The sequence below is a fragment of the Podarcis cretensis genome (genome assembly GCF_951804945.1).
Source record: "Podarcis cretensis genome assembly, chromosome: 2".
In the NCBI taxonomy this organism is placed as follows: Eukaryota; Metazoa; Chordata; class Lepidosauria; order Squamata; family Lacertidae; genus Podarcis; species Podarcis cretensis.
Window position 1 is genome coordinate 121,315,721 of NC_137171.1, and position 17,451 is coordinate 121,333,171.

The following is a 17,451-nucleotide window of genomic DNA, read 5'->3' on the forward strand; positions in this document are numbered from 1 at the left end:
TGCAAGGATATTTTTTTCCACCCCCCAGGGCCACATTCCCCTCTGTGAGGGTCCCCAAGTTGGTGCCTGCAAAGGCTTTCATTGGCGCCTCCGGGCAGGTCTGATATGCTTTCAGCTTTTGTCTTTTTTAAAAAATGAAGTTTCAAGTCCTCCTGGGAAGAAAGTCCCTGGGCAAAATGTTCAGGTACCAACTAAGCGATAGTTGTGAGAGTGCGGTGTAGCCCCCCTGCATATTTTTCTGAAGAACGCCTCTGTTGTAAGACGGGGAAAATGTCAGCATTTGCGTAAAATCGGCACTGTGTGATCTCCGCAGTCAGGACGTAGGTGGCTTTGCAAGGAAAGTGTAAGGTTGTCAGGGATCGTTGTCCCTCCAGTTTTGTGTTGTGCCACACACCCCATTACGCCCACACACATTAATTCACTCCATGGGAAGGCATTGCAAGGCCGTAATTAAAGCTAAAGGTTACCCAATTAAGTATTAACTTACATGGTGAGAATTGTTGTTTGTCTAATTTTTTTCTGTGTGTTTCATGTTTCTTCTTTATGACTGCTGTTGTAATAAATAATCCTTCATAAAAGCTACTGCATTGCATTCTTCATTAAATTATCTTTCCATTGATATATAATTTTATGGTATTACTCCCACAAAAAAGTGGTGTTATGGGCCATCAAACCTCGGAAACACACTTTCCCCCAAAGATCTCCACAATTTTGGCCACTAGTGTAGGGCTATGCCCCACACACAAGGCAGCTATTTGGCAACCAGAACCACTAGCAGCCTTCTCCAAAAATTCCAAATATCCATACAGGTCTAGAAAGGTTGGCAACGCCTGCCCCGAAGAGTAATTTTCCAGGGGCCACATGCCAGAGTAGAGGTAAAGGTAAAGGGACCCCTGACCCTTAGGTCCAGTCGTGACCGACTCTGGGGTTGCGGCGCTCATCTCGCTTTATTGGCCGAGGGAGCCGGCGTACAGCTTCCGGGTCATGTGGCCAGCATGACTAAGGCGCTTCTGGCGAACCAGAGCAGCACATGGAAACGCCGTTTACCTTCCTGCCGTAGCGGTACCTATTTATCTACTTGCACTTTGATGTGCTTTTGAACTGCTAGGTTGGCAGGAGCAGGGACCAAGCAACGGGAGCTCACCTTGTCGCAGGGATTCGAACCGCTGATCTTCCAACTGGCAAGTCCTAGGCTCTGCATGCCAGAGGTAAAGGTAAAGGTAAAGGTACCTCTGCCCGTACGGGCCAGTCTTGACAGACTCTGGGGTTGTGCGCCCATCTCACTCAAGAGGCCAGGGGCCAGCGCTGTCCGGAGACACTTCCGGGTCACGTGGCCAGCGTGACATCGCTGCTCTGGCGAGCCAGAGCCGCACACGGAAACGCCGTTTACCTTCCCGCTGGTAAGCGGTCCCTATTTATCTACTTGCACCCGGAGGTGCTTTCGAACTGCTAGGTTGGCAGGCGCTGGGACCGAGCAGCGGGAGCGCACCCCGCCGCAGGGATTCGAACCGCCGACCTTTCGATCGGCAAGCCCTAGGCGCTGAGGCTTTAACCCACAGCGCCACCTGCGTCCCCTTGCATGCCAGAGGTAGGTGGGGCCAAATCAAATAGAGGACTGAGGAACAGAGGACTGAGGAACTCCTTCAAAAGATGACATTTCAAGCCATGCAGAAGCCAGAAGTTTCTCCAGCCACCCAGCTTCCAGGCGAGCAAAAGGCATTAATCCAGTTCAATGACATGTTCCAGGCAGACAAAAAACAGGACGGTGAAGGGGTGAGGTCTAGGAATGGGGTAGGCGAAAGAAGAGTCCCGAGAACCGGATAGAAAGCCCCGGGGGCCGCATTAGGCATTAGACATCCCACTCTTGTGTTAATACCAGAAGCTAATTCAATCCCCTCTTTTGCACCCCGTTGAGCCATTCTAAAAGACACAAGCTTTTGCTGTTTTATTCCATTTCAATATATTCAACACCTGGCTTTTAGATAGAAAATGCTCAAAACGTCGCCGCCAAAAGGAAGCATAGAACTTAAGTCAAACCGTTCAAACAACTGTTACATTAAAACATTGTCCATATTACATCTCCAGTTGTGTCAGCATTGTGATGGTTTTCAGAAGCTCGGGTCCAAGCGCTGAGGAGTTCCCTGGAGAAGACAGGCCACGAGTACAATCGTACCCTGACTCCCGAATGCCTTGGGAGTCAAACGTTACAGCTCCCGAACGACTGAAAACCGGAAGGGATTGTTCCGGTTTTCAAACGATTTTAGGAAGCCGAATGTCCGGCGCGGTTTCCGATGGACTGCAAGAAGCTCCTGCAGGCCAGCGGAAGCTGCGCCTTGGTTCTTGAACGGTTCCAGGAGTTGAACGGACTCACGGAACACATTCTGTTTGAGAACCAAGGTATGACTGTAATACTGGCAGTACAGAAGGGTGGCCCAGTAAGTCTGTCTCAGGAGGACGACCTCAGCTTGAGGGACCACAGTAGGATTAGCAGTTTTTACGGGTGCCATTGAGAATTGACTTTTGAGGATCACCCAGTTCCCAGAAGGGAAAACAACAAAATGCCACTTCCATGCTGCAGTGAAAGCCCCGCGGCCCTCCTTGACCTCAACCTATCCTCACTCCTGACCCCTTTTGTATTGCCAAGCCCCTGCCTACCTAAAAAGCAGCACTTCATCCCAGAACATGGCTTCAATTGAGAACCGTTCTGAAAAAGATGCTACCAGGTGAACTGTAGAGACTGGTAGGTCAGAAGGCAGAGGAGTTGAACAGTAGGTGGCGCTAGATCCAATTGCCATCAAGGGAAGGAGGCTCAGAGCCAGGGGAGTGGTGATAGGATGACAATGAGTGGTCAGAGGGAGATGAGGAAGAAGACTGGGAAGAGGAGGTGTCGGAGGTAACAGGGCTTAGTGAGCAGAGAGAGCCAGTGACAGAGAGAAGTCCAGAATCTGAGGCGGAAGCTGAAGCAGGAGTTTGGGGGTGAGGAAGGCCAAGAGGCAGAGATGAGAGACTGGTGAAGAGTTATGGGTGTCTCCCCCTCCTGCTGCGACACGCTCCCCTCCCTCCTGGTTTCCCAGTACCAGGAGAGGCGTGAAGAGGGTGGAGAAGTTAGTGTCACACAGGTGCAGTCTCAGATTGCTTGGGGGAAACCCTGGAGAGGGGGGGACTTAGGCAGCTGTGGGAAGGCAAGGATATTCAGTCTCAGAAATTTCTTCATCTTGGGGGGGGGGAGAGATCTACCAGAGACAAGTTGCTGTGCTCAGGCCTGACACTCCGGTGCAGATCCTGTTTTTGCTAATAAAGCGTTAACTCCGACTTGCACAGTGTGATTTCCTGCTGGGTCACTTATGATAGGCTAGTACAGTGGTACCTTGGGTTACATACGCTTCAGGTTACAGACTCCGCTAACCCAGAAATATTACCTCGGGTTAAGAACTTTGCTTCAGGATGAGAACAGAAATCATGCGGCGGCAGCAGGAGGCCCCATTAGCTAAAGTGGTGCTTCAGGTTAAGAACAGTTTCAGGTTAAGAACGGACCTCCAGAACAAATTAAGTACTTAACCTGAGGTACCACTGTAGTCATTGTAACAGGCAGCCTCCCCTATAAGTAATCCTTCACCGAGAGCAATATCTTGTCACCAGGGCAATGCTTCCCCTAGTGTCGTTGCGGTTTTTATTTTCTTTTACAAATCAGATTAAAATACATGCTCTAGCTTGAATACAGTAAACTGTTAAAAACACCCATCAACTACACTAAACATTCGTGTTATTAGCGGAGAAAATTGCTACACTTGGGCTGCTATTTTAATACTCAAAGACAAAAGAGTGGGTTTTCTAGAGTTCTAGAATAGGGTGCTCTAGAGTAGTGTGGATCGCTCCCTTTCCCAAACACACAATTTGAATTACAGTGGTACCCCGCAAGACAAATGCCTCGCAAGACGAAAAACTCGCTAGACGAAAGAGTTTTCCGTTTTTTGAGTCGTTCCGCAAGACGAATTTCCCTACAGGCTTGCTTCGCAAGACGAAACGTCTTGCGAGTTCTTGCGAGTTTGTTTCCTTTTTCTTAAAGCCGCTAAGCCGTTAATAGCCGCTAAGCCGTTAATAGCCGCTAAGAGCCGCTAAGAGCCGTGCTTCGCAAGACGAAAAAACCGCAAGACTAAGAGACTCGCGGAACGGATTAATTTCGTCTTGCGAGGCACCACTGTACAGTTACAAAAAGAGAAAAAACACCACGGAAGGTCTGACATCATCACAAACACCATTATTCCAAAACAGCAAAAACCACCGACCATCTTGGCACAAAGTTTTTCAGTAGCTGCGGTTGTTGGCATCCGTCTGCCTCGAGGGACAATGGAGTGCGCCTCCGGGGGTGAAGTCAAACCGTCGTGTTAGCAGCATTGAAGTGACCTTCCCAGGGCGCAATAGCCTAAACCCAGGATGGAGAATTTTCAGGTCAGATCAGAACCAGCCAAAAGTTGGCTGTACCTGTTTACCATCAATAGCAGCTGTGCGCTGGCAACTCTGAGCCTCAATGAGTGTTGGAAACTTGATTAGTCATGTTATTGTTAAGTTTATCAATAACCTGTTTAAAGTAATGCTTTTTTTTTAGACCTATTCCTTTTTGTTCTATTTATCATTAAACTTTATCTGTTTTATTTTACCATTTTAACCTATCTGTGCCTTTCATTTGCATTCAATTAAGGCTGGACCAATTGCCACCTACTCATTTAGAAAAAAACTAAAACACTCCAATCTTTCTCCTGGGCTGGAATTATGACTGAGAGGGCTCTGGAAAGTACTGGAATCTTGGGGAAGGGGGACATATCCTGGACCTACAGAGGGAGGAATCCAATGACTGCTTACAGGATCCTCATTCCAACACTCAGAGTGGATCCTGTGATGAGAAATGAGATTTCTTTTCTCGCTGAAACTCTTCCCACACTCTGCGCATTTGTACGGCTTCTCCCCCGTGTGCGTCATGTGATGTCTGAGGAGATGCGCTTTCTTACGAAAGTTTTCTCCGCACTCTGAGCACTTGTACGGCTTCTCGCCCGTGTGGATTCTCTGATGTGTAACAAGGTTTGTGCTCGTACAAAAGCTCTTCCCGCACTCGGAGCAGGTGTAGGGCTTCTCCCCTGTGTGGATGCGCCGGTGCGAGGTGAGGCTGGTGCTCGTGCTGAAGCTCTTCCCGCACTCGGGACAGGCGTACGGCTTCTCCCCCGTGTGAGTTCTCTGATGAAAGATAAGGCTTGCGTTCTGAGCAAAGCTCTGACCGCACTCCAGACACGTAAACGGCTTCTCCCCTGTGTGGGTTCTCTGATGCGCCATAAGGGTCGAGCTATGACTGAAGCTCCTTCCGCACTCCAAACACCGGAAGGGCTTCTCCCCCGTGTGAGTTCTCTGATGTAAAGTAAGGTTTGTGTTCTGACTGAAACTCTTCCCGCACTCCAGGCATTTATACGGCTTCTCCCCAGTGTGGACTCTCAGGTGGGAGGTGAGCTGGGACCTGTGACTGAAGCTCTTCCCGCACTCCGAGCAGGCGTACGGCTTCTCCCCTGTGTGGATCCGCTGGTGCCTCACCAATGTCGTCTTCTGACAGAAGCTCTTCCCGCACTCCAAGCAGGTGTACGGCTTCTCCCCTGTGTGGATACGCTGATGAGTGATCAGGGCCGCGCTCTGACGGAAGCTCTTCCCGCACTCCAGACAGGTATAGGGCTTCTCCCCGGTGTGGATTCTCTGATGTCGGATAAGGCCTTTCCTCTGAGAAAAGCTCTTTCCGCAATCCAAGCATTTGTATGGTTTCTCCTCTTTGTGCGTTTTCAAATGAGCGTTAAAGCTGGATTTGCAGCTGAAACGTTCCCCGCACACCGGGCACTCGCTGACTTCTTTCCCTTTGTCTCTTTTCTCTAGGACCGGGACTTCACGGAAAGCTCTCCCCGCGGCTGCGGATGAAATATCCCTCGTCTGATCATCCCTTTCCGTTTCCTTGCTCTGCTCTTCCAGTTCCTGTTCGCAAGCAGCTCTTTCCAGCAATAATCTGGGCGCGTCTCCCTCATTCCGAGCGCCAAACTCCCAGCCATCACCTGCCGGAACAGCAAGAGAAAATTGGTAAGAGCCTTAGAGAGAAAACCAGGACCCCAAACCTAGGGAGCAAAACCGAGTTTAATGCCGTTCTGAGTGATAATACAGAACAAATCTCAAGCGGAACCTTTCAAGTTATAAAACGGGGACTCCTTCATGGTTAATAATAAATAGACCACTTTTATTCGACTTGGTGTAAGTTTTTCTCCGATGTTAACTCATCCACACGGCCCAGTAAAACTTAGCAAGTCTACTCTGAATTAGATACCATCTGTAAATCGTTTTCAGGTAGTTCTCATTCAAGGAATAACATGCAGTAAACTTCAGATTGCTCTTCCAAATTCTTTCCCCAAAGATGGATATTGTGTCCTAGCTCCATTGCCCAGTGTGTCATAGAAAACCTCCGCTTCTTGCAAACATTGCAAAATTAAGGAATGTTAGAAGGTTGTTGGAATGAAGTAATGTGGTTTTAGCAGAAATGATATAAAGGATTAGGTTAAAATAGATTTTTTAATTGGTGAAAGACGAGAATTACAGTATATTAAGATAAATTATTAGGATAAAAACAAAGCTGGAAAGGATTTGCTGAAACATCTAACTGAACTAGAATACAAAAAAGGGAGGTGTGAGGAAGTCAGGGAAATAAGTAAAGGAAAGAAAGCTATGTAAAGGTTTGATTTGTTTTTTTTAACTGTTTGTATTTCCTATGTCTTTTTTATTTTTGTTTATTTTGTTTTTTATTTTTTCTCCTTGTAATCTTTAAAATTTGAATAACTATTATTTTTTTAAAAAATAGAAAACCTCCGCTTTCTTCCACCTCCTGGATTTCCTGATCCTCTGACTTGTCTTTGTGTCCTACCACCTCTCCCCTGGGTCTGAGTCTTCTTCCTCTGTGGGTTCCCTAGAGGGTTCCTCGGCTGGAGCCTCGCATTGTTCATCATCCAGCCAGTCCCAGACACCGCAGGCTTGAGGCTCCATAAAGGTAAAGGTAAAGGTACCCCTGCCCGTACGGGCCAGTCTTGACAGACTCTGGGGTTGTGCGCCCATCTCACTTAAGAGGCCAGGGGCCAGCGCTGTCCGGAGACACTTCCGGGTCACGTGGCCAGCGTGACATCGCTGCTCTGGCGAGCCAGAGCCGCACACGGAAACGCCGTTTACCTTCCCGCTGGTAAGCGGTCCCTATTTATCTACTTGCACCCGGAGGTGCTTTCGAACTGCTAGGTTGGCAGGCGCTGGGACCGAGCAGCGGGAGCGCACCCCGCCGCAGGGATTCGAACCGCCGACCTTTCGATCGGCAAGTCCTAGGCGCTGAGGCTTTAACCCACAGCGCCACCTGCATCCACAGGATGGCAAATCCCTGTCTCCTAAGAGACCACCACGAGCCTGCCACATGAACTGGGCCCAAGCAGAAGATGCTGGGTTCTGATGCTAGCAGCCGTTTCGACTGTCAGCATCTGCCAAGTCAAAGCAAAAAGGAGGCCTTACCGAGAGAGGCCAGATTCCCACAATTCTCCTCCATAACTTCCACGTGCAGGGCTCTCTGGGCCGGATCCAGCAACACCCACTCGTCATCTGTGAAATACACAGCCACATCCTCAAAGGACACCCGATCCTGGAGGAGGAGAAGGAAGAAGAAAACAAATTCTCTTTTTTAAAAAGTGGGGGGTGAGGAACACGATGAGGAGTTGCGTCCTTTTGAATTATGGTGCTGGAGGAGACTCTTGAGAGTCCCATGGACTGCAAGAAGATCAAACCTCTCCATTCTTAAGGAAATCAGCCCTGAGTGCTCACTGGAAGGACAGATCCTGAAGCTGAGACTCCAATACTTTGGCCACCTCATGAGAAGAGAAGACTCCCTGGAAAAGACCCTGATGTCGGGAAAGATGGAGGGCACAAGGAGAAGGGGACGACAGAGGACAAGATGGATGGACAGTGTTCTCAAAGCTACCAGCATGAGTTTGACCAAACTGCGGGAGGCAGTGGAAGACAGGAGTGCCTGGCGTGCTCTGGTCCATGGGGTCACAAAGAGTTGGACACGACTAAACACAACAACAACAAGTTCTACTCAAGCGTAGGTCCACTACAAGAAATGAACCGGTTAGGCAAGTCCAGTAACTTAGATGGGACTATTCTGCATAAGCTGAAGGTGGGTAAAAGATTATTGTAGTAATAATAATAATTAATAATTAATAATTAATAATTAATAATTAATAATTAATAATTAATAATTAATAATTAATTATTATTATTAATTATTATTATTAATTATTATTATTATTATTTATAACCCGTCCATCTGGCTGGGTTTCCCCAGCCACTCTGGGCGGTTTCCAACAGAATATTTAAAAAATAAATAAATCAAACATTAAAAACTTCCCTGCAGAGCTGGCCAGACGGAAAAAGAATCATAGAACCATAGAATTGTTGAGCTGGAAGGGACCTTGAACATCATCTAGTCCAACCCCCTGTAATGCAGGAATGTGCAGCTGTTCCTTATGGGGATCACGCCTGCAACCTTGGCATCATCCAGCACCATGCTCTAACCAACTGAGCTATCTAGGTGTCAGGGGCTGGATTGAGGAGGAATGGTGGGAGCTGCCCTCCCCCTTCTCCTGAATCTTACCAAAGGGAGGACAGTATAGATTTAGAGCAGTGGTTTGCAGAGGGGCACAGTCCAGAGGGGAAAAGCTGGGAAATACTGGGTAAGGAACAACTAGAAGAGGAAACACCAGGAGAGAGACAGTGTCCTTGGAAAGCATTCCTGAGCCCCCTTTGCCTAGGGCTAGGTGGGCTTTGAGAGTGACAAAACAGAGAGCTCAGCGGCAACAAGGTCAGATCACCCAACATAGGAGTGACGTAGATTAAAGGGGATGGAGGGGGTAAACCTTTACTGGGAACAACGCCATTTCTAGAGAGATATGCATTCCTTTGTCTCTCGCTGTAATTATTAAAGAAACTAACTGGGTAAGAACGCTCCTTTTGTCTAATCTGCTTATTTACTGCCACCGAGGGAGGGATCCGATCACCCAAAGCCTGACACCAGGTGAAATCGTCACCCAGAGAGCTTCCCGGCTTCCCACTGGATCTCCTGCTTGGTCACTATGAGAAAGGATGCTGGGACCGGCTGAGCCCTCTTTGGCTACAAGAATCAACAAGGCTCTCCTGAGGTTCTCATGTTCACAACCAGAAAGCCTAGTTATGTTGAGGTTCTTAGGGGCTGGGGCGTGGGTTGCTCTTCATTAACGGACTCCCCTCGTCTCCTAGATGCTTCCTTCGTTGTAGCAAAGGGACAGGAACCTTCCGGGCTCAGGCATGCAAGCTGCCTCCATTGATCCCTCCGGGATTCTTTCCCCTACCTGATCAGGCCCCACGGTTGCCGTTTCCACTCCGCCACAAGGAGTGCGGGTCGCCGGGGTCACTTTGTTGCCTGCGAGGAACACAAAAACAGCGGGTGTTACCTAGGACTGAAATTTTAGCCAGAACCAGGGCGCAAGACTGGGCTCTGCAGCTGAACATTTCAATGTGAGAGGCTGGCTGCAATAATATGTATTTTTCAACAAAAGAAGGAACCCCCAAGTATCTCTCTTATTAAACCCTGCCACATGTCCTGACTTCAGGGTGCCCCCCCCCCATTAGCTGCAGAGGACTGAGGGCCGAAAGGTAAAAGAGAATCTTAGAATTACAGGTATGCCTGGAGGTCATGTATTCCAACCCCTGCTCCGTGCACAGTCAAGCTACAACATCCCTGACAGGTGGGCCCATTCCAAGGGCACCAGCAAAGCGGAGCCTTCGGACAGAGGCTCCTCCTCTGCTGCAAAACTCTTATGCATGGGTAGGCAACCTAAGGCCTGGGGGCAGGATCTGGCCCAATTGCCTTCTCAATCTGGCCGGCGGACGGTGCAGGAATCAGCGTGTTTTTACATGAATAGAATGTGCCCTTTCATTTAAGATGCATCTCTGGGTTATTTGTGGGGCATAGGAATTCGTTCATCCCCCCCTCCCCAATATAGTCCGGCCCCCTACAAGGTCTGAGGGACAGTGGACCGGCTCCTTGCTGAAGAAGTTTGCTGACCCCTGCTCTTATGGTTAGGATATTTTTCCTGTAATCTGTGTCTTGTGTGTTACAGATATCACGCTGCATATGTTTTCTTGTTTGTTGTGTCAGCCTTATATTCCTTGTGGGTATTTTGTTACACATGCGCATCATCTTAAAAATCCACACCAAGAATTCAAGACTTTTGAAAAGTTAAAATAACCATAGACTAAAAACAGAGTAAAGCTTTAGCTAAAGGTCTAAACATCTAGGTTGGCTTGCCTAAATGAAAATATTTACAGTATGCTATGGTCTGAGAGAAAATTATATGAAAATGATATATCGTTAGTATCTAACACCAAGTAAATTGGCAAAAATGTAGAAATTTAAATCAAACAAATGTTGGAAATGTAAAGAGAAAGAAGGTTCTTTTTATCATATGTGGTAGTCTTGTAGTAAGGTTAAAGCTTACTGGGAAATGATATATAATGAATTGAAAAAGATGTTCAAAATAACTTTTATAAAAACAAACAAACCCAGAAGCTTTTCTTTTGGGAATTATAGGGACAGAACTACCTAAATTGTATAGAAATTTATTTATGTATATGACTACAGCAGCAAGAATGTTACTTGCCCCAAAATGGAAAGTCCCATCAAAGGAAGAATGGATACAAAAACTTATGGAATATGTAGGAATGGTGAAACTTACTGGAAGAATACGAAATCAAGAGAGCAAGCTCTTTATAAAAGACTGGAAATGGTTTATTGAATATTTACAGATAGATTGCAAACAGATAAGAATGTTGGCAGGATTCTTGTAATAACCTGCACTTTCATAAGAGTATACATTTACAGTAGATAATTAAATGAGTAAATTAAATGAATTTGGATATGCAGAAGATATGAAAAAGTAAATTTAAGGAACTGCAGAAAGAGGGGGAAGGAAGTCAAATTTCGAAATATTAAATGGATTGTAAAATTAATGAAGTGTATAAATTTGAAAGGTATAAATAAGAAAAAAGAAAAATATTTTTGGCAGGTGTCCAAAAGAGTACAGTGATATTGATAGCCAGGGAGTTTGAGATTGCGGGTGCTGCCACACTAAAAGATAAATTCTTACAAATGGAGACAGGCGGCATTTTCCTTACCTAGCAAGTTGGCAGCTTGGTCAAACTCCTGCACGATCCACCTGAAGAGCCGTCTCTCTGGGGCTGCCTGCTCTGCCCCACGGAAACCCAGAGACACTTGCCCCTGAAGCAGAAAGGAGGGATAATATTATTACTAATTTCCTGGCCTTTGCCCCAAGCACTCAGGGTGAGGTACAGCAATTAAAGCCCAACCTTAAAACCACTTAATGCAACTTACAGCCACAGGAGAAAGGTTCTAAAAAATCAGAAGCAGTGTTAGAAAATCAGATACAGATACAGTCATACCTCAGATTCCAAACGCCTCTGCTTTGGAACATTTCGGCTCCCAAATGACAAAAACCCAGAAGTAAATGCTTTGGTTTTCGAACGTTTTTTGGAAGCCGAAGCTCCTGCAACCAGTCGGAAGCCACGCTTTGGTTGTCGAATATTTTGGAAGCCGAACAGGCTTCCGGAACAGATTACGTTCAACAACCAAGGTTTGACTGTATAATCTAATCCCCAAACAGCATTTTAAACCTAGGTTACGGTCGCAACAATGGAATGTCCAGGCGCCAAGGTTTGTTTGGTTTTGGTTTTTTTGCAATTGAACATCATCATTATTATTCATTTCGTTTCTGTATTGGCTTTATATTTTACAGAACAGATCTCCAAGTGATTTGCAACATTCAAACATAAAACAGGAATTGGTTCGGAGTAACTTGGACCCTTTGGTTTCTAACCAGTTGGTCCTGATTAAAACATAAAACAAAACAATCCAGAACAAATCAAATTAGAGCGTATTTCAGATCCTTCTCCAAGTGATATTTTGCTTTCGCCAGTTGCCAACCTGGTTCACCGAGAGATATCCACACGATCCAGGCCAGCAGGCTCTTCTTACACTCTCTTGCATCCCTATAGTTGACAGAACATTCATGAGCCTTGCTTATTCCTTGCTTATTTTAGAAAAGGAACACAAACATACCAGAAAAGTGACAAATGTGTAAGACAAACTGCGCCCTCTGAATTTGCTATTATGCTGAAATATTCATGCCATGTTCAAACATTTAAAAAAGGAAAAGGAAATGGGGAGTGGGAAGAGAAAAGGAAGAAGAAGAGGAGGAGGAGGAGTAGTTTGGATTTCATATCCCGCTTTATCACTCCCCGAAGGAGTTTCATAGAATCATAGAGTTGGAAGAGACCACAAGGGCCATCGAGTCCAACCCCCTGCCAAGCAGGAAACACCATCAGAGCACTCCTGACATATGGTTGTCAAAGGTTTCAAAGTGGCTAACATTCTCCTTTCCCTTCCTCCCCCACAACAAACACTCTGTGAGGTGAGTGGGGCTGAGAGACTTCAGAGAAGTGTGACTGGCCCAAGGTCACCCAGCAGCTGCATGTGGAGGAGCAGAGATGCGAACCCGGTTCACCAGATTACAAATCTACCGCTCTTAACCACTGCACCACATTGGCTCTCACCACACTGGAAAGGGGTAGGCAAAGTGTTGGGGGCTTGGATTCCCTCCTCCTTTTGGAAACTAGTGGGTTTTTTTTTTTTACTTTATTCATGCTCACATTTTTGTCTTTTGGAACTACCAGAACGAAACCCTCTCTCACCTGCAGCTCTGTCTGCTTCTTGACCTCTGCCCGGCTCAGGAGGAAACCTTCAGCCAGGGCCACTGCCTGGGAACTGGTCTCTGCTCCACATTCCCTGACCCAGTTCTCCATCTCCGTGGGGAGGACAGCCAGGAACTGCTCCAGGATCACCAGGTCCAAGATCTGAGCCTTGGTGTGTCTCTCTGGCTTCAGCCACTCGTGGCAAAGATGGTGGAGTCGGCTGCAAACCTCTCGGGGTCCCTCGGCCTTCTGGTAGCAGAAGCGCCTAAAACGCTGGCGTTGGACATCCAAGCCAAGGTCATCCTCCTCACCCAGGATCTCTGGTGTGGTTCTTTCCCAGAATCCCCTGCTGCTCCCAGCCTGGATAACATTTTGGCGTCTTCCTGCTTTCATCTTAGCCAAGGCTTGCTCCTCCATTTCCCAGCCGCGCTCCGAGGTCACCCTCTCTCGGGCCCCCAAAACAGCTTCCTCCTCTTTCCACCTGCGATCACCCAAATTGATTAGGCTTCTAAACCTGCAGAGAGCCAGGAAATCTTACATGAAATGTTACACTAGCAGAACATTCAGATAATAATAATAATAATAATAATAATAATAATTTTTTATTTATACCCCGCCCTTCCCAGTTCAGAAAACCAGGCTCAGGGCGGCTAACAACAAATTTAAAACACTTAATTAATGCAACAAAAAACAGCATAAAATACAGTATATAACGTGGATAACAATAAATTAGGAATTTAAAAATCAGTTTAGGGGGGAAATCCGTCCAATAAACATTGGGTGATCACCAGGGCTAGCTGGCTAAATTAGTCCTATTTGGGCCGGTGAGGAGACCAGGGGAGAACCAGCTGTGGGATCCCAGAGTGGGTAATCTTCATAAAAAGGGGTGGGGGAGGGAAGGAAGGGGAATAAAAGACCAGGCCAGGTTCAAATTGAAAGCCAGGCAGAATAGCTCTGCCTTACAGGCCCTGTGGAAGGAGGTTAAAGCCTGCAGGGCCCTGGTCTCATGAGACAGAGCATCCCACCAGGTCGGAGCCATCACTGAGAAGGCCCTGGCCCTGGTGGAGGATAATCTGACTTCCTTAGGGCCCAGGACCTCTAAACTATGATTATTCATGGACCTTAAGGTCCTCTGTGGGGCATACCAGGAGAGGCGGTTGCATAAAATTGGCAATCTCATTCGGGCATCTATATATTCCCCCCCCCCCCCAGCCCTTACCAAAGCGTATTACTGTATTTCAGGATTCAGATTACGCAGCATATTCCATAAGCAGGATGAAGAATCATCTATTTAACACAATATTCAAACTACAATAATACAGAATACAGTGGTGCCCCGCAAGACGAACACCTCGCAAGACGGAAAACCCGCTAGACGAAAGGGTTTTCCGTTTTGGAGGCGCTTCGCAAAACGAATTTCCCTATGGGCTTGCTTCGCAAGACGAAATGTCTTGCGAGTTCCTGCGGGTTTTTGCCCTCCCCCCCCTTTTCCTAAGCCGCTAAGCCGCTTATCAGCTGATCCGCTAAAAGCCGCTAAACCGCTAATAGCGCTAATCCGCTAAGCTGTCAATGGGCTTGCTTCGCAAGACGAAAAAACCGCTAGACGAAGAGCCTCACGGAACGGATTAATTTTGTCTTGCAAGACACCACTGTACTGTTTTTTTCCTTGCAAGTATTGAACTGGACCACGGGGATCATCTAGTCCCAGCCCCTGCAGTACAGGAATCTCAGCTAAAGCATCCGTGACAGACGGCCACCCAACCTCTGCTTAAAAACCTCCAAGGAAGGAGAGTTCACCACCTCCCAAGGGAGAAAGCCCCCCCCCAGGCCAGTTTTTGGTTAACTGCAAGAGGAGAGAATTGCAGGCAGGGCTTCCCACTCTCGAATGTGCAATGTTTAATTGCATGTAATGTTCAATTACATTTTTAAAAAAATATATGTTGCAAGCTGCCCAGAGTGCCAGCAGCAACGCAGTCAGAGGGGTGGTGTGCCAATAATTAATAATAATAATAATAATAATAATAATAATAATTTATACCCCACCCTCCCCGGCCAGAGCCAGGCTCAGGGCGGCTAATACCAGTAAAATTACAGTAAAAACATAATGGGGGGAAAAAACCAATTTAAAATACAGGTTAAAATGCAGCCTCATTTTAAAAGTAGCCCATAATATGATGATGATGATGAAGAAGAAATCGGACGTCCCTATTTCCAGGGGAGAATATGAGCTGCTGTCCTCCCTCCAGTGCAGGAGGCTGCAAATGCCTCTGAAGGCCAGCTTTGGGGAATTGCAATGGGGGAGGGAATAGCAAGAGGGGGGGGGAATAGCACTGGGGGGGGGGGCGGGCGGGAGAAGCCGGTCTTGCCCACTGTGAGGACAGGATCCTGGGCCAGCAGGGCAGGGCTCCTCCTTGCAAGCCAGCCAGCCAGCCAGCCAGCCAGCAGCCCGCCCACCTGCCTTGCCCCTTCCTCTCCCCTCCGTCCAAAGGCGCTCCCCACTCATAGAACCATGCAATCTGAAGTTTGGGGAGGGACCCCCAGGGGTCATCTAGTCCAACCCCCTGCCATGCAGGAATCTCAGCTCAAGCATCCAAGACAGGCGGCCATGCAACTCACCAGCTCCTTCCAGCAGCCCTGCTGCAAACAAAGACACCCCCCCTCTTTTTTCTCCCAGGGAAGGGGGCGGGACAGGAAAGAAGCTGTCACTCTCCTCTGCCCTTGGCTGGCTTCCTTCCTTTGCGCCCCCTCTAGGAAGCGCAGCCGGACTCTCTCGTTTTAACCCCGAAGTGGCCGGGGATGAGAAACAGCTGCAGCTGCAGAAACAACCACGATCTCGCAACGGATTCACTCATCGCGACTGCTCCTTAAAAAAAAACAGTGATAATTGTTTTAAAAATGCATTTCTTTCTCTTTCCTTTGTTACGGAAGGGGGGGGGCATGTCTTCTTCACCTTCTTCTTCGCTACAATATATCAATTTATTTCCAATTGTCAATGTCAAAAGGGACTAAAATCTATAAAATTCATAGAAAATCAACGTGCCAGTTTGCTCAATTTCTCTAGGACTCCATCACACCCCCCTGTCCAGCATAATCCCTCAAGCAAGGTGTTAAGACCCTAATCCTGTCGGATGGTCCAGCCAAGCCCTTCCTCCGGACAATACCAGATAATGGGCGATGCATGGCTATGCCATTGTCTTGCCATCACCTGTACTCAGGAAACGTTTATGCATTTCTCTACCACTCCAGGCAATCTCTGCTCTGCCTACCTTATTATACTGCTGATCTCTGTTCTGCCTACCTTACTATACTGCTGATCCATACGATCTCTGCCCTGCCTACCTTATTGTACTGCTGATCTCCGCCCTGCCTACCTTACTATACTGCTGATCTATGTAGCCCCCACCTTGATTTGTGTAAACCCACCACCCAATTTCTTATACTGCTGATCCGTGTAACCCCACCTCTTTATGATGTATATGTGACGTTTTCTGCACTGTATTCTGGGACCTGGAGGGAACTTTTAAAAGTTTATGTCGCCCCACTCTCGGGGTTCAATGCCGCTTGTTGAACCTGTTGCGCAATAAACTTGGGATCTCCGTTCATTGCTCCTGTCTCCGGCTGAACTCATTTTTCCGCTAGGACCCGCGGACATTGTCCGACGAGCCGGGTGGCAAGGAAACTCAGCACCCGGAATTTTTCCATAACAGATGGCGCCCCACGTGGGGCTTTGCGGTTCTCCCGCGTTGCTGACCGGGGGCCCCGAAATCTTCAGCCGGCACCAGGCCATTTTGCCTGGGAAGATCCTTTGGACCCCCGGCCATCTTCCGGGCGGTAATCAAAAGCCCCAGGAGTTCAGCCGGGGAGCAAAGAGGGATCCAGCCGGCTTATTCATCAATCCCGGGATCATCATAGAAGACACGTGAGTATAAGGAAAAGGAAAAATCCAGTGCACTGGTGGGAAAGGGGTGGAAATCTCCTGGCAACTGAATTCTCTGCCCTCCTCTCTATCGCTCCTTCTCGCCTGTCTCTTGGTCCAATTGGTGAGAGAGACCGTGGACTGCTGCTCGACCCAAAAGGGGGGTTCTGAGCTCTATCTCTTTCTCCTCTCAAACCCTCCAGTCAGCTGCACCAATTGGGGGTCCGAAAATAAGACGGAGAGACCCGGCTTGAAAAGATAGCCGACTCCCCGCAACGGACTCTCTCAGTTGAAGCAAGGGTCTGGAATTCTTCTTCCGAACTTCCCGAGCGCCCTTACGGAGGGGGCAGGAAGGGGTCTGGCTTTCTGTATCAATCCCAGCCTCACTGGTCGGTGCCACGTGTAGCGTGCGTGAGCCTGCTCCCAAAAGCAAGGGGGATTTTCGGTTCAAAACTCTATCCAGGGATCACCCGATCTGGCACCGCACGGCGTGGGCGTTCAGTAGGGCCCCTTTTCCTGAGATTGTGGCGATAGGTAGGAGGTTGCCAGGAGGGATAGCCCATGAGGAATTGGGCAGGATCGGCAGAGTGGAAAAGGACCCCAGGTTATTGACTAAGGAAATAGGAAGGAAATATAAGGAACCGGATAGCTAGAGCTCTTTAAAAACCCACTAAGGAAGTCGC

At 47.8% G+C, this 17,451-nt stretch overlaps 1 protein-coding gene across 1 annotated transcript; it reads right to left on the minus strand.

Moving 5' to 3' along the window:
- Positions 1–4,242: 4,242 nt before the first annotated feature.
- LOC307208061 (uncharacterized protein) lies at positions 4,243–15,523 on the minus strand. Its single transcript, XM_079962395.1, has 6 exons — positions 15,469–15,523; positions 12,853–13,366; positions 11,260–11,362; positions 9,435–9,505; positions 7,564–7,690; positions 4,243–6,080 (listed from the first exon to the last, which is right to left on the minus strand). The coding sequence occupies exons 2-6, from the start codon at positions 13,267–13,269 to the stop codon at positions 4,717–4,719; spliced, it is 2,082 nt and encodes a 693-aa protein (XP_079818521.1). The 5' UTR covers positions 13,270–13,366; positions 15,469–15,523; the 3' UTR covers positions 4,243–4,716.
- Between the last annotated feature and the right edge of the window lie 1,928 nt (positions 15,524–17,451).

What these genes read in the sequence shown, in the direction of transcription:
- LOC307208061 (XM_079962395.1), bottom strand. Translation starts at nt 13,269, where the DNA reads ATGGAGGAGCAAGCCTTGGCTAAGATGAAAGCAGGAAGACGCCAAAAT. An exon ending in CCAAGCTGCCAACTTGCTAG is followed by an intron (nt 9,506 to 11,259) that starts GTAAGGAAAATG and finishes TGTTCCTCGCAG; the next exon opens with GCAACAAAGTGACCCCGGCG. An exon ending in CAACCGTGGGGCCTGATCAG is followed by an intron (nt 7,691 to 9,434) that starts GTAGGGGAAAGA and finishes CTCCTCCTCCAG; the next exon opens with GATCGGGTGTCCTTTGAGGA.